Raw genomic sequence first — 19,395 nt, 5'->3', positions numbered from 1 at the left:
TCAATCTATCTATAGTCGGAAATGAGCTCCTGGATCCGCTCCATCCTCAGTTCCATTCCATCGGGATCAGGAGACTCGCCCGGAGGTCCGCGGGTCCTCAGCCGCGCCATGACCATGCCCCCCATCTCCCCTGGCTCAACGGATGCCGGAGGTGTGACCATGCGCAACAAAGAGGGCAAAGATAAGGATCGTGAGAAGAGGTTCAGCTTCTTTGGCAAGAAGAAATAGGACTTTTGTCAAAATCATGGATGTCCCACAAACTGAAAGAGTCCAAACAACACATTGGTCTCAGTGCAGCCCTGAGCTGTTACTGTATGTCGACAGCTACAGAAAATGTACTTTGTTTTTTTTGCCCCTCGAGTTTTATCTGTCGCTTTCTTTTTGGGTCTCCGGTGTTTCCCATCTAAGTGCTTCTCAACCAAGGAGACCGTCACCCAGAGACAAAACACACAGTGACCATGTTGTTTGAGGAGATGCGGGTGGAATTAACGAGGTCCTGTTCATCTTCTGTCCACTAATTAGGTTCTCCTTCATTATGTGTGAGCTGCATTACTCGTGTGTGACTCACTGATTGACCATTTTTCTCCACTTTTAAGCTCTTCTCTTTTGAAGAAATCACCTCAGACCCTATTTCTGTTTTGGGCCTCAATGTTATTAACATGACCAATATTATTACTATTATGATTTATTATTTATCTTTTCTTATTGCTGGTTTGAAAAAAACGAATTAATTTGGTGATCTTAATCTGTGTTGTGGAGAGAAACCCAGTTGGTACAACTAGTGGAGAATGTTGGGCTTATTCTTGTATGTATTACTATTATAATATTATTATTGTTATTCTTATTATTATTATTATTATTATTATTATTATTAATTTCTTTTAGGAATGACAGTTCTTGAGGTGTTTTTGAAAAATAAAGCTCATCTGATTTTAGCAGTGTGTAGTAAGTGATCACAAGTTAAATTGGGAATTTGATATATATTTGATTTTTTTTTTATCGCTAAATTTGCCTGATTATATCATTGGAGTGGTATTTTCTGCTTGATTAATAATGGGTTTTTTGTCTGTACAAAGCAGAGAGAATTAGTTTTTCTAGTGTGCGTGCGTGAGCGTGCGTGTGTGTGTGTGTGAGTTGTGGTGATGTGAATTTTGCACGTCAATATTATTCCTCATCAAATATGGCCAGATGGATGCTACTTTTTGGTACTCAAACACATGAAAATGGGACACATACAAAATACTGAAATGCTTTTATGGGGAAAAATCCTCTTTTTTTTCTTGGTTCTGGTGTTATTATTTGTAAGCAAGGAGGTTTCTCTTTATGGTCTTTTTATTTCTGTTTCCATAATCTCTTCATGTGGTTGGTATAATGGAGTGAAGGCGTTTGGGGCAAGTGAGTAGCTTAAAAAAAAGTGAAGACCAGGGAATAGACAGGCAGCACAGATGTCCAATCATGGGTGGTATGATGTAGGGAGTCAAACTGCCTTACTTGAAAGGATACAACAACCACCTCCATTCAAATGTTTTTCAAAATAATCATTTTACGGTATAAAAATATGAATGTTCAAATGTAATGATCTGGCTGAGGATGATACATGCAGATCAGTATGCCCACATAAGACAAAATCCTCTAAAAATGACCTTTGTGCGTTGACATTTGTGGCATGATGATACTGTAGGTTTATATTTGTGCATCACCATCACCCCATCTGTGTCAGTTTATGCTGAGAACATGTGATTTGCTTCCTAATCAGGGTCAGAGAACTATAATATCGTAATATTATATGTAATCGGCATCTGTAATAACTAGAAACAAGGTAGCTCAGTTTCTGATAATGTATTAGATTCCTCCAAGTACTGTAAACGTACAGTATTTAGTGGGGCAGTAGTGCAGTTTTATATGAATATATTTATAACTATTGTCACTTTCATCCAAGTGTCAATTTGCCTTTTCTAACTGCCAAAATTCAATAAGAGGTCACTTGATAACAATTAAGAATGAAAGGATTTGAGCGGGTTAAGTTCCAGGTTCTTGGTTAATGACAATAATGTATTGCATCTTTTAAGTTGGCTGATCATCACAATGACACGTGAGAGGGAGTTGTGAACATACATCCAGCACTGGTTTGAACTGTATTGCTTGGCCTTATTTTCTAGTTCCAAATGAATGTGGAACGCAGTACAACCATCGCGCCAATCCAAAAACTGAGTTCATTAAGGTACTGAGATCAATAGAGAGCCGACATCGTTACGTTGAGCACAATTTTAAATGTCCCGGGTCTATGAGGTCTGACGTCAAAGGTCACACGGTGTATTTTCTTACTTTCTTCAGCTTGATTGAATGTAAATTCATGAAATCAGTTGGGCCAAATTGGTCATGTGAAGCAAAAACAAAGCTTCCAAGTGATCTTTTTCTTCCACACTCACATATGTACTGTTCTATATGCTTAGAGCACGGATGGCATTTTCCTCAACTGTGTTATTTTTTTTTAAAGAGGAGTGAAGACCTTTGGCAAGAACAAAAGAGTGACGTTTTTCATGAAGAACAGCTTTTTTTGATAGAAGTGAAAACAAAGGCTGGTGATAATTTCTTTTTGTAGAAGAAGGCAGGGTATTTGCAGTCTTAGTTGGAGCTGCTCATTTTTCATCCAGTAATCTGTCTTGCAGCATTTGATAAAAACCTTCATTTTCTCTTTGTTTTTTTCCCTCTGTAATTCAGAGCTGTTAATACCACTACTATTATTAATTGCTATTATGATCATTATTGCTACTGTTGTTACTCTTACTACTACTGTTACTAATTCAACTTGTTGCAAAAATTGTAATTGCTGTCCATTTTTTTCAGGTACGTGTCTGTAATACCAGACTTTTCCACATGGTGTCAGTGTGCCGTGGAGCATTTTCATTACAATTCAAGAAAAATGTTTGTTGACTTGTGTATCTACAACTACAATACTAGGAATAATAAAACATGGTTTAATCAAAAATTGAGTGTCCTTTGGGAGTTTAAATGTTTTGCTGGTGTATTTTTTAATTACTCAATAATAGATGTGCAGATGTACTTAATTTTGTGATTGCATGATGAGTGTATACTGATAAATATTTTGTATTCCTTCATAATGTTGCTTTTTTACATGGGTATATAGAAACAAATACTCGATTTGTAGCGGCAATGACCAAACGTTACCACAAGATGGTGCTAAGCGGTCACCTGTCAAAGGGGACAGATTATTACCCAGCAGCCACTTCGCCGTGTATTGAAGCAAGATGGCAGCTGTTGTCGAGAATGTTGTCAAACTGTAAGTGTTCCACTTTTTTTTTATATATATACTCCACTCGCTTTGTGACGACAGGCCGCTGTAACCACCTTATGGCTATCATTTTATTATACCACATCCCGCTGCGGTGTTTGCTAGCTTAGGCAACATTTCCACGGACTTGTGAAGGTTATCTAACGCAGTCCAGCGTCGTGTTAGTCATATCCTACGAATACTGTAGTTAGCAGGCACGCTGGTGACGATTTTTCATAAATGTGTGATTGGTATTATTGAGCATATATATATATATATATATATATATATATATACACACACACACACACATAGATATATACGTGGGTGTGGGTGGGTGTGTGTGTGTGCGTGCGCGCGAGTGTATGTATGTGTGAGCATAAGTGTTTTTGTGTGGTTATATTTTGAATCCTTTTTATTATTCAATTTTTGACAGCTATCGCACGTCGGTTAGTGCAACTGCCAGGTGGCTGTCAAGCTAATTAGCTGAAGTTAGCCAAAGTTTGCGTTTTTGGGGCAACTGGTTTAGTAGAAGTTAAAATTGATTTTTTTTCAGTTTAATACAACTAATTATGACACACATGCACAACGTATTACCGAATTGCTGTACTGAATAAGCGTCATAACTAAAGTTATTGACAACGACTGTGTTTCGGCGACATTACTCGGGTGCGCTTGGAGTCGACAGTTTACGGCAGGTGCTCGGGTCAGTTACCATGGTAACCCGAAACCGTCATTAAATCCAGTAACTATTTGTCTTCCTGTATCGTCCTGCGGCCCAGAAAAATAAGGTTGCATTTTTTTCCACCATTAAATAATTGTTTTGGGTGAAAACAATGCCACGATATTTATTTGCGTCAGAAAATGTATTTTTTTTAATAATATAATTTAATAAGATTCAAGATTCAAGATTCAAGAGAGTTTTATTGTCATGTGCATAGTACAACAGCAGTTATACCATGCAATGAAAATCTTATTCTGTTCATTCTCCCAAGAAAAGAAAGAAAACAAATGAAAGAATAAGAACATAAGAAACATAAACACATAAACATATATACCAATAAATTAAGCAACAACAACAGACGAGACATTAATACAAGTAAATAATACAAATAAATAAATAAATAAAGTGCTATGAGTGTGTGCGTGTGTTGCGTGCGGCGTGTGCGAGTGCTTCGTTGAGAAGCCTGATGGCCTGTGGGTAAAAGCTGTTTGCCAGCCTTGTGGTCCTGGACTTCAAACTCCTGTAGCGTCTGCCTGACGGTAGGAGTGTGAATAATGAGTGTTGTGGATGTGTGCTGTCCTTGATGAGGTTGTGTGTTCTGCGTAGGACTCTAGATTTATAAATGTCTTGCAGTGAGGGGAGGGCTGCCCCAACAGTGTTCTGTGAGGTCTTGATCACCCGCTGGAGTGCCTTCCTATCACGTGTTGTACAGTTACCGTACCAAACAGTGATGGAGGCGGTAAGGACACTTTCGATAGTGCATCTGTAGAAGCAACTCAGGATTGTGGTGGACATGCCAAATTTCCTCAGTCTTCTCAGGAAGTACAGTCTCCTTTGGGACTTCTTCATAATTTGTTGGGTGTTGTGAGACCAGGTAATAATTTCATAATAATATATAGAATATTTATAATTATATACAATTTAAATGTCTAGTGTCAAACTTTAATCAATCTGCTGTAGGAGAAACAATATATTTTTATCAAACAAATTCTTTACAATGTAAAGCAGATTACAGCTCTCCATTTTTACAGTTATATTAACATTTGATATTAAAAAACATTAAAATGTATGACACTTGTCATATTTTGGGTGATAACACAAGAAGAAGCTTTTCTTGGTTAGACATGCATTCATGCATCTTTATGCATTTGTTGCAGCAGTAGTAGTAGTAGGACTTTGAAAAAATGTGTTGTTTTTAGTATTTACAAGTTATGAGCTGAATGAATGAAGAGAGCACAACATGAAGTTGTCCTCAAAGCATTGTTCTGCTTGGCAGATGTAATGCCTCTTGGTGTTACTGTACTCCGCCCTGTCACCTGATCTCAGTGCTATGTCCTGGGGTCTGAGCAGCTCTTTCACATGGCTGTTGAACCAGAGCTTCTGGTTGGAGAACACTGTGATTTGTTTTTTCTGGGTCGCAGTGTCTGAGCAGAAGTCAGCGTTAGACGGAAACGGTGGTGGTATGTTGCTCAATCTGCTTGTTGTTTAAGCCTCCACCTGTTGTTTTTGAATCAGTCCTACAGTATTTAGGTGGTTTCTGTGCTCCAGATCTGCACAGTCTTGAGCTGAAGTTTAGTTTAGTAGTGATGATGGGTTTGTAGGCTGGGGTCAGGAGCAGGGAGAGGAGATAACACTGCCCAAGGTGAGGTGAAGACTGGGTTTTCGTCAGGTACTGTAGTTCAGCATTAGCTCAAGGGTGGACGTAGACAGCAGTAATGTAAACAGCTGAGAATTCTATGGGTAGGTAAAATGGTCTGTATTTCGGCAGAAGACATTCTTATTCCGTACAACAGTGTCTGTCAATGACAGTAGTATTCGTATACCAACTGCTTTGAATATACAGTATGTAGTCACGCCACCTCTTTTTGTCTTACCAGAGTCGGCTGTACGGTGTACATGTTAGACAGGTCAGGTCCTGACATCAAAAAGTCCTGATTTTTTTATCAATATGTTTTTGTTTTTTTTTGTCACCAGGTTGGGCGAGCAATACTACAGAGATGCCATGGAGCAATGTCATAACTACAATGCTCGTCTTTGCGCGGAGAGGAGTGTGCGCATGCCCTTCCTCGACTCTCAGACGGGTGTGGCTCAGAGCAACTGCTACATTTGGATGGAGAAGAGGCACAGGGGGCCTGGTAGGACTGTTATGAGACTACAGTCATCCATCGTCACATTATGCTTCAAAGTTCGCCGATTCACTTTATCACTTTTCATGAACGCACCTTGCTGTTAATGTTATTGGTGGATATGGAGTAAGTGTTATTGTTACATTAGCTACCACCAAGAAGTCTTGGAAGGCCAAAAAAAGAAACAACAAGGAACTCTTCCAATACTAACGGGTCTTTTCTATTATTATGTCTACGATATTGGGTAGTACGAGTGTAAAGGTGACTATAGGGGCGTTATTTCATCTCTAGAGGGCTCTAATAGTATTGAAAACATATTTAGAAGGTTGTAAATAGGCTTTATATGCTACGAACACATTCCATTTATAAATAAGGAATCCTACTTTGCGGAAATTCACTTATCACGGTCTGGTCTGGAACCAGTTAACCATGATAAATGTGGGTTGACTGTATTCTGCTTCTAACCAGACTTAATGAGGGTGCTTTCACGCTTGCAGTTCTCCTGTTCACATGGTAAAAATTCCAAATGTCCCCAAATCACAGCAAGCCACGTGACATTGCCGTCTTCTCTGATTGGTCAGTGGTGGCTGCAAAAATGTAAGCAGGAAGAAAGTTGTAGTAAATCAAGTAGTGCTAAAACACAACGTAGTGCAAAAATGGTTGTTGCTGATAACACGAATAATGAAATGGACAATCTTGCAAACCACAGTAATAGACACGTACGTTTTAAGAGGATGTGGCGAGAAAGTTATGTTCCTCCATATCATTAACCAGCCCCGTAGGCTCTTACTTATTGCTTCATTTGCCAGTTGGAGCAGATCAAGGGCGAATTGCTTTCACACCACAAATGAAACATGTCCTGGTCCTTTTGACCCGTGCCTGAGCACAGTACGGTTATGTTCACACTTACAAAATGAACCAGACTTTGGGGATCAAAGGACACAATTGTGAAAATGCTCTGACAAGATCTTGTATTGATGAAAGGACCATTGTGTCATCGTTTCCCAATGGGACTCTGGTCATGTCACATACCCTCTTTACTATTTTGTTGCTGCCTTTTAAATAATTGCCCAAGTCATTTTCCCCCCAAGCTTTTCAGAAAACACAAAAAACTGAGCCACATGCCTAAGTCCCACTCACAGGCCCCATACTGAAATTGTAGAATCACATGGTCTGTTAATCTGAGCATGGAGGCGATTCTACCAGAGGTGGGCAGCATCTGGAGTTGATTTAAGCAAATAATTATTTTTGTCAAATAATGACTCAATTATTTTAAGAAGGTGATGATTTGAGCTATTATGTAAGAAAAAATAAAATCAAAGGATGGAAAAACCTGCCTTTGAAGGAATTTGAGATTGTCAGCTGACCTTCCTGCTGAACCTCAGTTGCTATGTCAGCATGCACTCACTGGACCACATGCACCCTTTCCATTGTTCCACAGTCTGATCTTTATGCTCCTAGCAAATTGATGGCTTTCCCCCATTAGCTTCACTGATGATTGCTTTTCTTGAGGCAACACGGCTGTTTAGTCCCAATGTCTTCAGTTGACTTCTCAGTGTGTGTACGCCATTTCTATAGGGCTGGGTGATATGGCCTAAAATACATCTCAGATTTGTTTTCACAAAAAATTTGATTCATGATTTTTGAAAAAAATCCAAGTACAATGACTAGAAATAATTCAAAGCAAGTTTTGCTTTTGCTTTTATCAAAAACTTTTCAAAAGTAACCCTTATTTCCCTCCTGGAATTAAAGTGCCAGCTCTTTTGTTTTAAAAATATGCAGTGTGAATGGAGACATTGAAAGCCGCACCATTTTCAAAAACACGAAGAAAAATCCACAATGACATTTTTTATGATCTGTAGCTTCAAACAACGCCACTTCCAGGGCTACATCTGGTTGGCACGGTCTTGTTCCCCTCGTAAAGAGTGGCATTCCTCCCACTTGGCTGGTTGCCGCTTATTTAGATGCTGGAAGAAGTTGGTTGTGCTGCCTTTTGTTGCAGGGGGCTTTAGTCACATTTTGCAGCGTGAAATCACTTGTTCCACATTTGTTGTTGCAAACCCAAACCGGTTACAAACCACTGACTATTGCTGGGTTTCAACCATGTGACGTTGAGGCAGTTCCGGTGAGCAGCAGCATAAGCTACGGCCACATACACACTCAATATGTTTGAGAAATATTTTGGAGATTAAGGCAAATAACGGTGCATGTTGTTGAAATGATTTGCTCCAATTGTATGTGTGCATGGTGTGATGCATGAAGACCTAAAATAGAAGACAACAAGACAGTCGAAAATCAGTGAAAGCTTATCACAGCATCAGACATATAATGAAAATAATACTTGTAACATGTCATGTAGCATTGCATTCTTACACCCAATCAGAAATAAATACTTGGATGATGTACACGTGCAAGAACGTCGCATCTATGCATTTTTTTTGCTCTCATTTTACATGACTTCTCGTTACAAATAAGCTTGTTTGCCCGCATTGTTTTGAAGCAGGGCTGACGACAACTGGATGTGACGTCATGTGAAATCCAGCAATGCTATTCCTTTCTTGGGAACAAACTTCTCCCTCTCGTTAGTGGTCCCAATAAATCATTTGCACTTCCAATACAATACAGATATTGCAGCCTTGAATATCGGCCGATGCTGATATCAATCGGATATCATACATACTGTGTTGTATGCTAGAAAAGGCTTGGTCAAGTGATACTACTCAAACAGAGGATAATAGTCAGAAAACGCACTCTTTCTCACACTTTGCGGATGTTGTTTTTTGTGTCGCTGCGTCGGATTCGCGATGAGGTTGGTCGTGTTGAACTTCCTCAGTTCTGGGCCACCAGAGGGGGACTGGCATGGTGGGTTTTGTCGTCTGCTGCGATGTCTTTTTTTTTTTTTTTTTGGACTTCAACGTCCCTCCTGCTTCTTACGACTTTGTTAGCACGTTAGCATACGCTACTGTTGTGTTCTGATCTCCAGATAGAAGTGCTGGAGCAAAGTTTTTTTTTGCTGATATCAGACTGATGTCAATATTGGATAGGAACAGCCCCAGTGCTAGCCATGTTGTTGTATGAGTGGGAGGAGGTGATGGGGAATGCTATGGAAGCTCCTGGGGGCAAAACGTACGCAGTTGCAAAAAGAGAAATCAATCAATAAAATCAATATAGCCCCAGGCCCAATTTCTACTAATAAGAATGTTCTGATTGTATAATCATACTAAATCTCAAATCATTGCCATCCTGACTAACTTCTTTATGTTTTTGTTTTTCCACCAGCGCAACATATGGCTTCAAACATGGTGTTAGCTGTTACACATTGCTGCGCTATTTATCCAATGCACACTCCCTTTACTGTATAAAGGCATATCTGTTCACTTAACTGACCAACATGTTCCTCATTCTGTCCTGAGCGAATGCAGAGAAACATTGAAGATGGGCTTTGATAGAAGTTCTAATGTTCCTCAGGCATGGCTCCAGGCCAGCTCTACACATATCCTTCCAGGAGGTGGAGGAAGAAGCGGAGATCTCATCCTCCAGAGGACCCCCGACTCATGTTCCCCGCCGTGAAGTCAGGTAACTCATAGGCTTCTCCTAAAGGGAGTGTGATCAACTCCATTTCAGGAAGCATCTTTTGTACAAAATATGTGACAACTGGGTCATGCTCTTGTCTCGATGCACAGAGCTTGATTTTGGACTCAAAAAGGATACGCTCTTGTCATCGGATGGCAGCAGCCTGGAGGCCCTGCTGAAGGGCGAGTCCCTAGAGAAACGGACACCTGCAGATCCCAGAGCGTCTGAGGAAGACTCCAACCCCAGTGACTACACCCCTGGCCTGAACCCCGCCACACGCATCAGAAAGGTTCTTATTCTGTGTATGAGACATCAGTGTGACACAGTGAATACGTAGTTTAAAAACGTGTAGGAGTGTCCCGATACAACTATTTCAAGCGATAGCGATATTGCGGCTTTGAACAGCGGCAGATAAGATATCAATCAGATATTGGCGCGAATCGTACATACAGTGGTACCTCAGTTAACGTTCACCCTGGTTAGTGCATTTTTCGGTTAATATAAAATGTTTTTGCTAAAACTTTGCCTTTGTGTTCATCTGCCTAATGCAATACAAGCATTATCGCATCTCCCTCCCTCTGCAAAACTACGTAAAAGTGATTATTTTTGCATCATTTTCTGCATGTAAAATGATAATTATTGCCTATAAAATGTTTTTTGTGTTAAACATTTTTCGGTGTCTGGAACTGATGAATTGGATTTACATGACAGTATTTTATATGGCTAAACTGGTTAAAGTCTGTTTTGGTTTTAGACCTTCTGGACCGGATTAATTAGACTAACCAAGTCCTCTGCACTTTTATTAACAGAGAACAATAATCTGCAACAGTAGGTGTCAGGAAATATGGACCCATTTACTTCTTTAAGCATCTGAAGGCATTATATAACGAGGTTTGAGATGCTCAATTAAGCTTTTAAACCCGGCTTTACTCCCCACCAACAGGGGCTGGTCATCTTTTCTGTTATAGCTAATGACTTCTTGTCATCCCGTGGGAGTTTTCCATATAACGCTGCTTCAAATGCTCCTTCAAATTTGGTTGTGTTAAACTTCCCCCGTTCTGTGCCACCGCAGGAAACTTGTGCATGACAACTATTTCACTCAGCTGCAATGTCTTTTTCGGACTTCAACGAAATCTACAAACGGTTCACATCACTCCTACTTTATGCTTAACAAGTTATCACATGCTGTTGTTCTGATCAGGTGACCTCTATCTGACCGTTGCTGGAAATATGTGCTGGGGCGGAGTCTGGAATCGACTGCTTGTATTCAAGTGCCAATATTGGAGATTTTAGATGCAGGCCGATATAATCTGATACTACTTTTTTTGCTGGCATAGGCCCCCTAGCAGATATCAATATTGGATTAGGACACCCCTAGTAACATGTGCCTGTCTATACCACAGAGAATCCTCGAGCCTGACGACTACTTGGATGACCTGGACGACGAAGACTACGAGGAAGACACACCCAAGAGAAGAGGCAAAGGCAAGGGGAAGGTGACTAAATGCTGACACCAGAACACTCTTGTCTTTTTTTTGAGAAATCAGCATTTAAAGACATGCATGTGTTCAGGGTCGAGGAGTGGGCAGCAACAGGAAGAAGCTGGACACCGCAGCCATGGAGGACAGAGACAAGCCGTACGCTTGCGACAGTGAGTGTCGCTAAATGTTTGCAGCACTTTCTTGACTTCCATCTTTTTTTTCCCCTCTGCTCTCTCTAAGCCTGGCAGCTAGCGGAGTTACTTAGAACTCTTCATCGCTGTTATTTTCCACTTTGTTGACCACATTCTCCTGAGTGTCTCTGCTGTCGTCTTCTTTGTCCTCTCTTTCAGACACTATCAAACAAAAGCATATTTCCAAACCTTCTGAAAAAGGTACATCTCCTTCCTTCTTACATCTGTCTGCATGTCTCGTGCTGCTCTTTATCATCTTGTGTTCTTCACTTATTAGTTGTTTGGCTTTTCAACTTGAATCTAACTCAGAGGAGGAGAACAACCTGTGTGAACACACACACACACACACACACGCACGCGCTTCATGTGTGGCTCCCCACTATATGCCTCATGACATTTTTATAACCCTTGACAAAAACGTGTTCCATGTGCGTGTTTATCTATTTATTTGCTCTGTCGACAGCTGCTTCATGTATTAACTTTGATTTTGTTTGTTTTCTTTCTGATTGTCATTTTTAGGGATTCCATTTCATAAAAAAAAATATTTATATATATTTTATATTAACTCATTCAATGTCAAAGACGTTTTTTTTTTTAAACTGAACGCTCTCTCCCAAAGACCTGTGTGTCTATATATATATATATATATATATATGTATATACATTTTTTTTCATTTTTTTTGTACTGTTGGCTCTACTTAGAACAGAGGTTCTAAGTAGAGCTTCAAATGCAAAAAGAAGAAAAGGGAGTGAGATGAAAAAAAAATGTTTTGAATGAGCAGTTTATTGCAAACAAGCATTAAAGTGAAATAGGCTGTTCATCAGCTGATCAAAAGACCATAGCTAAAAAAAAAAAATAAGTGTGCGGCATTCTTGGCTTGGGCATGCTTGATGCCAGTGTTTCCAGGAGGCTAGTGGGAATGTTGCTCCAGGTGGTGAAGATGGCTTCACGGAGGGCATCCACAGTCTGGAACTGATTTTTGGAAACTTCCCTGCCATCCATCCCCAAATGTTCTCAGTTGGATTTAGATCAGGGGCGCACACAGGGTGGTCCAAAAGAGTGACGTTCTTCCTCTGGAAGAAGGCCTTTTTCAGGTGGGCATTGTCAACTGCAGCGTTGTCCTGTAAAAAAAAGCCAGTCATTACCACACAGACGAGGGCCTTCAGTCATGAGGGGATGCCCCCTGCAACATCTCCACATAGCCACCTGCCGTTTGACGCCCCTGCACAACTTGAAGCTCCATTGTTCCATTGAAGGAAAAAGCACCCCAGATACTGTTGGCGCCCCCCTACTGTGCCGTGTGGAAAACATCTCAGGTGGGATCTCCTTGTCATGCCAGGAACATTGGAAGCAATCAGGACGGTCAAGGTTATGATTTTTGTCATCAGAGAATAAAACTTTCTTCCACTTTTCAATTTGGTGCTCTTGTGCAAATTCTAAACAGGCAATTTTATGGCATTGAAGGAGACGAGGCCTTTGAAGACTGCAGCAATGGCACGCTGCGAGAGGCCTTACTTATGCAGCGTTCAAAGAAAGAAAGCTGTTTTGCCTTTGCTGTCAAGAGATCATGACAGTGTGAACACCTGACAGAAAATGACGTTCCACGTTGTTGCCAAGATTTTGGCTTCTAAAGGCTGTGGTCATCAGCTGATGAACAATGTAATTCTATTGTGTGCAAAAAATTGCTTACTGGAAATTTTTTTATCTCACTCCCAATTCTCCTTTTTACATTTTGAAGTTCTACTTAGAACCTCCTTGAGATCAAACAGTGAAAAATGTACATTCTCGAAATTTGTCAACTGTCTTTAAAATTTTGATCAGAAGTGTGTATAAATGTTTTTATTAATATCTATTCTTTCACTATAAATTCTTGGTGAAATCACTATTGATTATTTAATTGTTTTAAGCTGAAATTTTTAAAAAAAGTCCTATCTTTTATGATTGGTGATGTATATGCAGGGAAAGCAATAATTTATTTATAGACCAACTCAATTCATAACAGAAATAAAATACAACGGCTCAAAATGATCCAAAAGTTGGTATTCCACCAAATCATAGAAATTGTAGTACTACAGCAGAATATAACGTTTCATTTAATTAATGCGATCGCCCCTCCTGCAAGTAATAAATTGTGTGGTAGCCATGTGCAAAGTGAATAATCAGAATGACTCCAAATAAGACTGGAAACAGTTCACTCATCAGAGAAATTGCAGAAATACATCAGCATGCATTAATACACAGTGTGAGAGCAGGCCAGCTGGGGCCAGGGAAGGGAGGAGGAATCGTGGTGTAGTATGAGTCCGCCCTGAGAGCTCATGTCAGTCCTCATCTATACTCGTCTGCTTCTGATGCTTTGTTAAACGTGTTATTCATTGCCTCTCAGGCATATGTGGCCAACACCCGCCAAGACTAATCCCTCCTCATCATCATAGCAGGGTGGCCGTGAAAGAAGAACTTTGTCTTTTGGGTTTTGTCTTATGACACTCACATTCTCTCACCTGCCAGAGGCCTTTATCCTCACGTGTACATCACACGCACGCTCTATGAACGCACACCAAACTACACTGTTCTGTCTTTTGTGAATTGAATTCACCACCATTTGAAAATACTGCATTTTCTCAAATAGTGGCCTCTGCTTTAACAGATGCTGTGCCTCAATCGCCCAGAAATAAATGCCTCCTTTTTTCCCCTCAGTAAAAGAAGAAAAATACATACATCTGTGCTAACACAGTGGTGCTCTTTTAAATCTTAATTTATTGCACTCCAACATCACATTTATGTCATACTAGCATTGCTTTACCTGGTAATTTGTCACATTTGATTGCAGTATAATCTATAATGTATAATACAGTATAGGGATGTCCCATTCCACATTTTTTGGCTTCCGATCAGATTTTTTATTATTTTTAGTCTTGCCGATCTGATTTGGTAACATCCTTTTTTTTTCTAAAAAGCTTTTGTTACAAACATGAATTAAATATGGTGATAAAAATAGCTCTTCAAAGCATTAAAAATTATGCAACCAAAGTATTGCTGAGTTTACTTTTTTTGTTAAACAGCCTGAACAACAATATTGTTTGATTTTTGCAACTAACCTCTGTGAGTGAGGTTCCTAATCCAATAAAAGATCAAATAGGAAAAAATGGCCGTGCAAAATACTTTTAAGACCTGACTAATCATTTGATATGGTTATAGATCCATATGTGGTGTGATTTAAAATGTGACTTTTTTTAAACAAACAGTAGTAATTGTATAATAAATAGTAATTTATTGACGGTCCCTACCGTAAACAAGCAGCGGTTAGAGCAGCACTGGCCGTGCGAGCAGTAGCGGAGCCAGACACGTTTCACTGGGGTTGCCACGGTGAGACCATTGCTCACATAACGGTGGCAATAAGTTGATACCTGAAATGTCTAGATGGCCAGTGGGGGGGCCACGGCCACCACGTAACTCCACCACTGCGCGTGAGATCCCCGTGCTATGACACAGCAGTCCAGGCACAGTTAGGGGAAACTACCGCTGTAGCTACGGAGCCGAAATATTCGACGTCCAACGTGAAACTAACTTCACCACGGTACACCGCGGACACGTCTGCACGGTGGTGTTGTGTTTTCTATTTCTTGCGGGTGGCGGGAATCGAGTGGCAACCAGCTTTGAGGCGCATTACCGCACCTTCCATGTTGGAGTGTGGCCCACACACACAAATGTGATACGGCAACCAGATCGGTCCGATCTCGTGGCGGAAGCCGATATTATCTGATCTTCAAAATACAGCGGCTCGGCAGCCAATCCCCATCCTGAAGATGGGATCGGGACATCCCTAATACAGTAGGATGATACAGTATGTACTGTATATTGGTGTATATAGTAGTAGCGGTATTTTATTTTTATTCTAATATAATACAAATATTTATTATGACACATTCTTTTGTAAATCTGTATGTTTTAAATTAGCATTTATTTGTCCGAGGCCTCTATTTAGAGCAAATAGGGTCATTAGCTGTAGGGCTTGCAGTGTGTTGTGTTCCTGTAAGCTGCTATGAAATAGAATTGATGTGTGAAGCTTTTCCCTCCTCTTTCAGTGGTCATACGTGTCTTGTTTTCCTGTCTTGGTGTCAGTCTGTGGAAAGCGCTACAAGAACCGTCCAGGTCTGAGCTACCACTACACCCACTCACACCTGGCGGACGAAGAGGGCGAAGATACAGAGGAGATGGAGGCCAGTGAGCCTCCACCCCCGTTGCCGGAGCAGCCCAAAAGTAAGTGGTCAGTGGCGGTGGTCCTTTAGGTGCCCCTGACAGACTTTGGTTGAATCGAATGGCTCTGTCTGCTTCATCAGCTACGAAGAAAGGCCCAGATGGTATTGCCCTGCCGAATAACTACTGTGACTTCTGCCTGGGGGACTCCAAGACCAACCACAAGACGGGCCAATCCGAAGAGCTGGTGTCCTGCTCCGACTGCGGACGCTCAGGTTGGTTTCCACGCACCTGACGTTCCTGTTGAAAGTACGTGCTAAAACAAACGCCGTGACTGCAGGCCACCCCTCCTGCCTGCAATTCACGCCCGTCATGATGGCGGCCGTCAAGACGTATCGCTGGCAGTGCATCGAGTGCAAGTGCTGCAACAAGTGCGGCACCTCTGAGAACGACGTGAGTTCACACACACCTTTATAGGATGCACGACACCAGGTGGGATCTCAGTGTAGGTCACATGACACTCCCTTCCAGGATCAGCTGCTCTTCTGTGACGACTGCGATCGAGGTTACCACATGTACTGTCTCACCCCACCCATGTCTGAACCTCCAGAAGGTAGGTCTCCCGATGCTTTCGGCTTTGCAGTCCCCAATAAAGCTTCCTGTTAGAGGTTTAGTACTGATGGTACATTTTCATGGTTTGGATGACAATTCAGTGCTCGTAATGGCGTTCTCATTCCTTTGCTGTTAGATTGTAGCATAATACAATCTGTTCTAATGGCATCAAGTCAAATCACAGCCTGATCATGTGCCAAGGATTAGAATGACATTAGAAACAATATCACTACGAGAATAAAGTCCTAGAATGATGATGATGATGATGATGATGATGATGATTTTTTTCATGTCATTTTAGAAAAGTTGAACAGGAAAAAGTTGTAGTTTCACAAGAATTTCAAATTTTGCAAGAATGAAAGTATTACTTTATGAAAAAAAAGTTTAATTTTCTGAGAATAAAGACTTGACTGTACGAGAATCCACTCTTCATGTGATCCTAGGGAAACATTCAACTTAAAACACTTAGAGTGGTGGGAAAAAGTTCAGTTTCTCTAGCCACACCCAGGCCTGATTACTGACACACCTGTTGTCAATCAAGAAATCACTTAAATAGGACCTGTCTGACAAAGTGAAGTAGATCAAAAGATCCCCAAAAGCTAGACATCACGCCGAGATCTAAAGAAATTCAGGAAGAAAGTAATTGAGATCTGTCAGTCTGGAAAAGGTTATAAAGCCCTTTCTAAAGCGTTGGGACTCCACAAATAACAAATCCACAAATAACATGGCTCGGGGCCTGTGACGGGTTTTTTGGGTCTACCACTTTTTTGTTCCATAACCCTCAGGATGTTTTTAAGACGTTTCAAAATCCAACCCCAGCAGCAAGGGTGCGCTGTGAGAGGACTTGCTTCTGCAGCTCAACAATCCGACCGCGTTTAAAGAGAGAAAGCTTTTTTGCCTTTGCCATCAAGAGATCATGACAGTTTGGATTCCTGACAGAAAATAATCATCACAATAATAATGGATTGTATTTTACAGTATAGAGCACTTTTCAAGGTACACAAAGTGCTTCACATTGAAGTCAACCCATTGTTCATTCACTCCTCAGTCCCACACTGGTGGTGGTGATCACAGCTGCCCTGGGGCAGTGACTCCCGGACGCCTCCCTGGGGAGGTGTTCAGGACACATCCGACCAGTAGGAGGCCTCAGGGAAGACCCAGGACACGTTGGAGAGACTATGTCTCTCAACTGGCCTGGGAATGCCTCAGGATCTGCCAGGAGCTGTGTAATGTTTTGCGACTCCAGACTTTGTTTTTTTTTTTTTTTTTTACTGGGAGAGGAGGCAAAATGGCACTTTTGATGCTAAAGTTTGCCAACCCCAGCCCTAATAGATAATATAGCTGGACAACTTTAAAGCACGTGTAGTCGAGTTTGGTTTCTAAGTCTTTACAGTCGTGTGTGTGCGTGTGTGTGTAGACGTTGTAGGGTTTTTTTTGACACTTCTTTGCACTCTCGTGTTGTGGCCCCCAGGGAGCTGGAGCTGCCACCTGTGTCTGGACCTCCTCAAAGACAAAGCATCCATTTATCAGAGCCAGAATGCCCCGCCCTCGTGATGGCCACTCCTTCTGCGCACACTCGCCCCTCGCCCATTGTGCAGCATCAACACAGGTGTGACGCGAGGAGGACACGGGTGTGTCCAGAGGGAGGGTGCGATTGGTCCAAAGGGAAGTACACTTTACCACACTGGCCTCATCTCATGTCTTCAAATACGACTGTTACACATGGCAGACTACACCGTCAACCCAGTACCATGACGTTACCCAAACACACACTTCTTTCCTCCAATTTATATATTTCTAAAATACAAAGTACACTTTCACTCATCATGTCGTGCCAGTAGCCCAGCCACATACGCTCATAATAGATCTTATGAAAATGGCTCATTATTAAAATGGCTCCGAAAAGCTCATCTTAAATGAAGCATTGCTCAAGGGCAACGTTTCAAAAGGGACTCAAAACATGGCACCGTAAAGTACTACCGTGTACTTTTACAACCTTAACAGCAACGGCAAAATGATACCTACAATACAGTAGATATGATCATATACACATCTTTATACAGAAACAATGCAATATGTTCACACTTCAGTATGAAATTGAAAAGGGGAAATGAGCCATCCGTAAACACACACACAAACTACAATAACTACACAGAGACCTCCAACGCGCACTCCTGACATGTTTCATGCTGATTCTTCCTGCAACTAAACCCAAGCTGCTTGTCCACGTGCTGTATGTACAAGTATAAGACGTATGCATCAGGGCCTCAAGCTCTTCCTTGCTGTGTTCTAGCAGTTTGCTTCTCACACCCCTTCTTTCTTTCCCACCATCTTCTAAAAGATGCATTTGAGCAAGGCTTGTTGTATCTGGACCCGCCCAGCGATGCTTCTAGGTTATCTGGAGCCGCTTTGCCCAAAATGTGATGAATGAAGAGGCAGCATGACAGACAGTTGTGAGTTGTGGTACTGAGAGAGCAGATGACCTTATTGCAAAATTGGCTTGTGTGTGTGTGTGTGTGTGGGGTGGGGGGGGGGTGGGGGGGTTGTTGTTTTTTTTTTTTCTGGCCTTCAGCTTTGGGAGAGAACGTTGATGCCTACAAAGTGTAGTGACTGTTTTCCCAATTAAAAAAAAAAAAAATAAAAATCACTGTAGGTGACTGATGGAATGTCTCATTGTAGGAAAATACAAATAAAATACTAAAGCACTAAATCATGTTTTTTATGCGCCACACTGGTTTGCTACACAATGAACACTTTTGGGAAGGTTTGTAATTGCTCATCTGACAGTGTAGTAGCTGGCAAAGTGAAACAAACCCTACTAAAAAAGCAACATGGTACAGTCAATAGCTGCAATCTTTTGGTACCAGTGCAGTTTTGACAATGATGACCATTTGTGTGTGCGTGTGTGCGTGTATATGTTGACACCAGGGGGTGGACTTACCATTAGGCAAACACAAGCAATGCCAGGGGCCCCCAAACGTCTCATAAAAACTGATTTATTCTTTTTTTTTTTTTTTTTAAAGTTCTCAATCGCCGTGTGATGGGAGAACTTTAAGAGGCGCTGGCCGAGATTAAATATTTTATTTTAATGACATGGACAATTTTAAATTAACAAACGAATAATCGAGTTTATTTGTAGTTCTAAACGTAATTGAGGTGTTTTTACTCACTTTTTTGTCTCTCCTACGAGATTTTACTTTT

The 19,395-nt window shown here is 41.1% G+C and overlaps 2 protein-coding genes across 8 annotated transcripts in view; both read left to right on the top strand.

The window, feature by feature from the left end:
• LOC129168937 (spectrin beta chain, non-erythrocytic 1) overlaps positions 1–3,007 on the top strand; it is a 42,989-nt gene extending 39,982 nt beyond the window's left edge. For all 6 annotated transcript variants that reach the window (XM_054754790.1, XM_054754788.1, XM_054754792.1 and 3 more), the window contains one exon: positions 16–3,007. In XM_054754790.1, the coding sequence (XP_054610765.1) occupies positions 16–228 (213 nt within the window). In that variant the 3' untranslated portion in view covers positions 229–3,007. The remainder of the gene's footprint in view (positions 1–15) is intronic.
• Positions 3,008–3,243: 236 nt separating this feature from the next.
• dpf2 (double PHD fingers 2) lies at positions 3,244–18,731 on the top strand. 2 transcript variants are annotated; one of them, XM_054754863.1, is made up of 12 exons: positions 3,244–3,301; positions 5,991–6,151; positions 9,611–9,718; positions 9,826–10,004; positions 11,119–11,211; positions 11,288–11,366; positions 11,547–11,588; positions 15,508–15,645; positions 15,726–15,857; positions 15,923–16,035; positions 16,114–16,195; positions 17,666–18,731. In XM_054754863.1, the coding sequence occupies exons 1-12, from the start codon at positions 3,270–3,272 to the stop codon at positions 17,746–17,748; spliced, it is 1,242 nt and encodes a 413-aa protein (XP_054610838.1). In that variant the 5' UTR covers positions 3,244–3,269; the 3' UTR covers positions 17,749–18,731. The 2 variants fall into 2 exon arrangements, with proteins under 2 accessions (XP_054610838.1, XP_054610839.1); XM_054754864.1 differs by lacking the exon at positions 11,547–11,588.
• The last annotated feature ends 664 nt before the right edge of the window (positions 18,732–19,395 follow it).

Source organism: Dunckerocampus dactyliophorus, chromosome 16, assembly GCF_027744805.1.
Source record: "Dunckerocampus dactyliophorus isolate RoL2022-P2 chromosome 16, RoL_Ddac_1.1, whole genome shotgun sequence".
In the NCBI taxonomy this organism is placed as follows: Eukaryota; Metazoa; Chordata; class Actinopteri; order Syngnathiformes; family Syngnathidae; genus Dunckerocampus; species Dunckerocampus dactyliophorus.
Note: the sequence above shows the minus strand (reverse complement) of the source record. Positions and strands in the feature narration are given on the sequence as shown.

What these genes read in the sequence shown, in the direction of transcription:
- dpf2 (XM_054754863.1), top strand. Translation starts at nt 3,270, where the DNA reads ATGGCAGCTGTTGTCGAGAATGTTGTCAAACT. An exon ending in CCGCCACACGCATCAGAAAG is followed by an intron (nt 10,005 to 11,118) that starts GTTCTTATTCTG and finishes TCTATACCACAG; the next exon opens with AGAATCCTCGAGCCTGACGA. An exon ending in TTCCAAACCTTCTGAAAAAG is followed by an intron (nt 11,589 to 15,507) that starts GTACATCTCCTT and finishes TCTTGGTGTCAG; the next exon opens with TCTGTGGAAAGCGCTACAAG.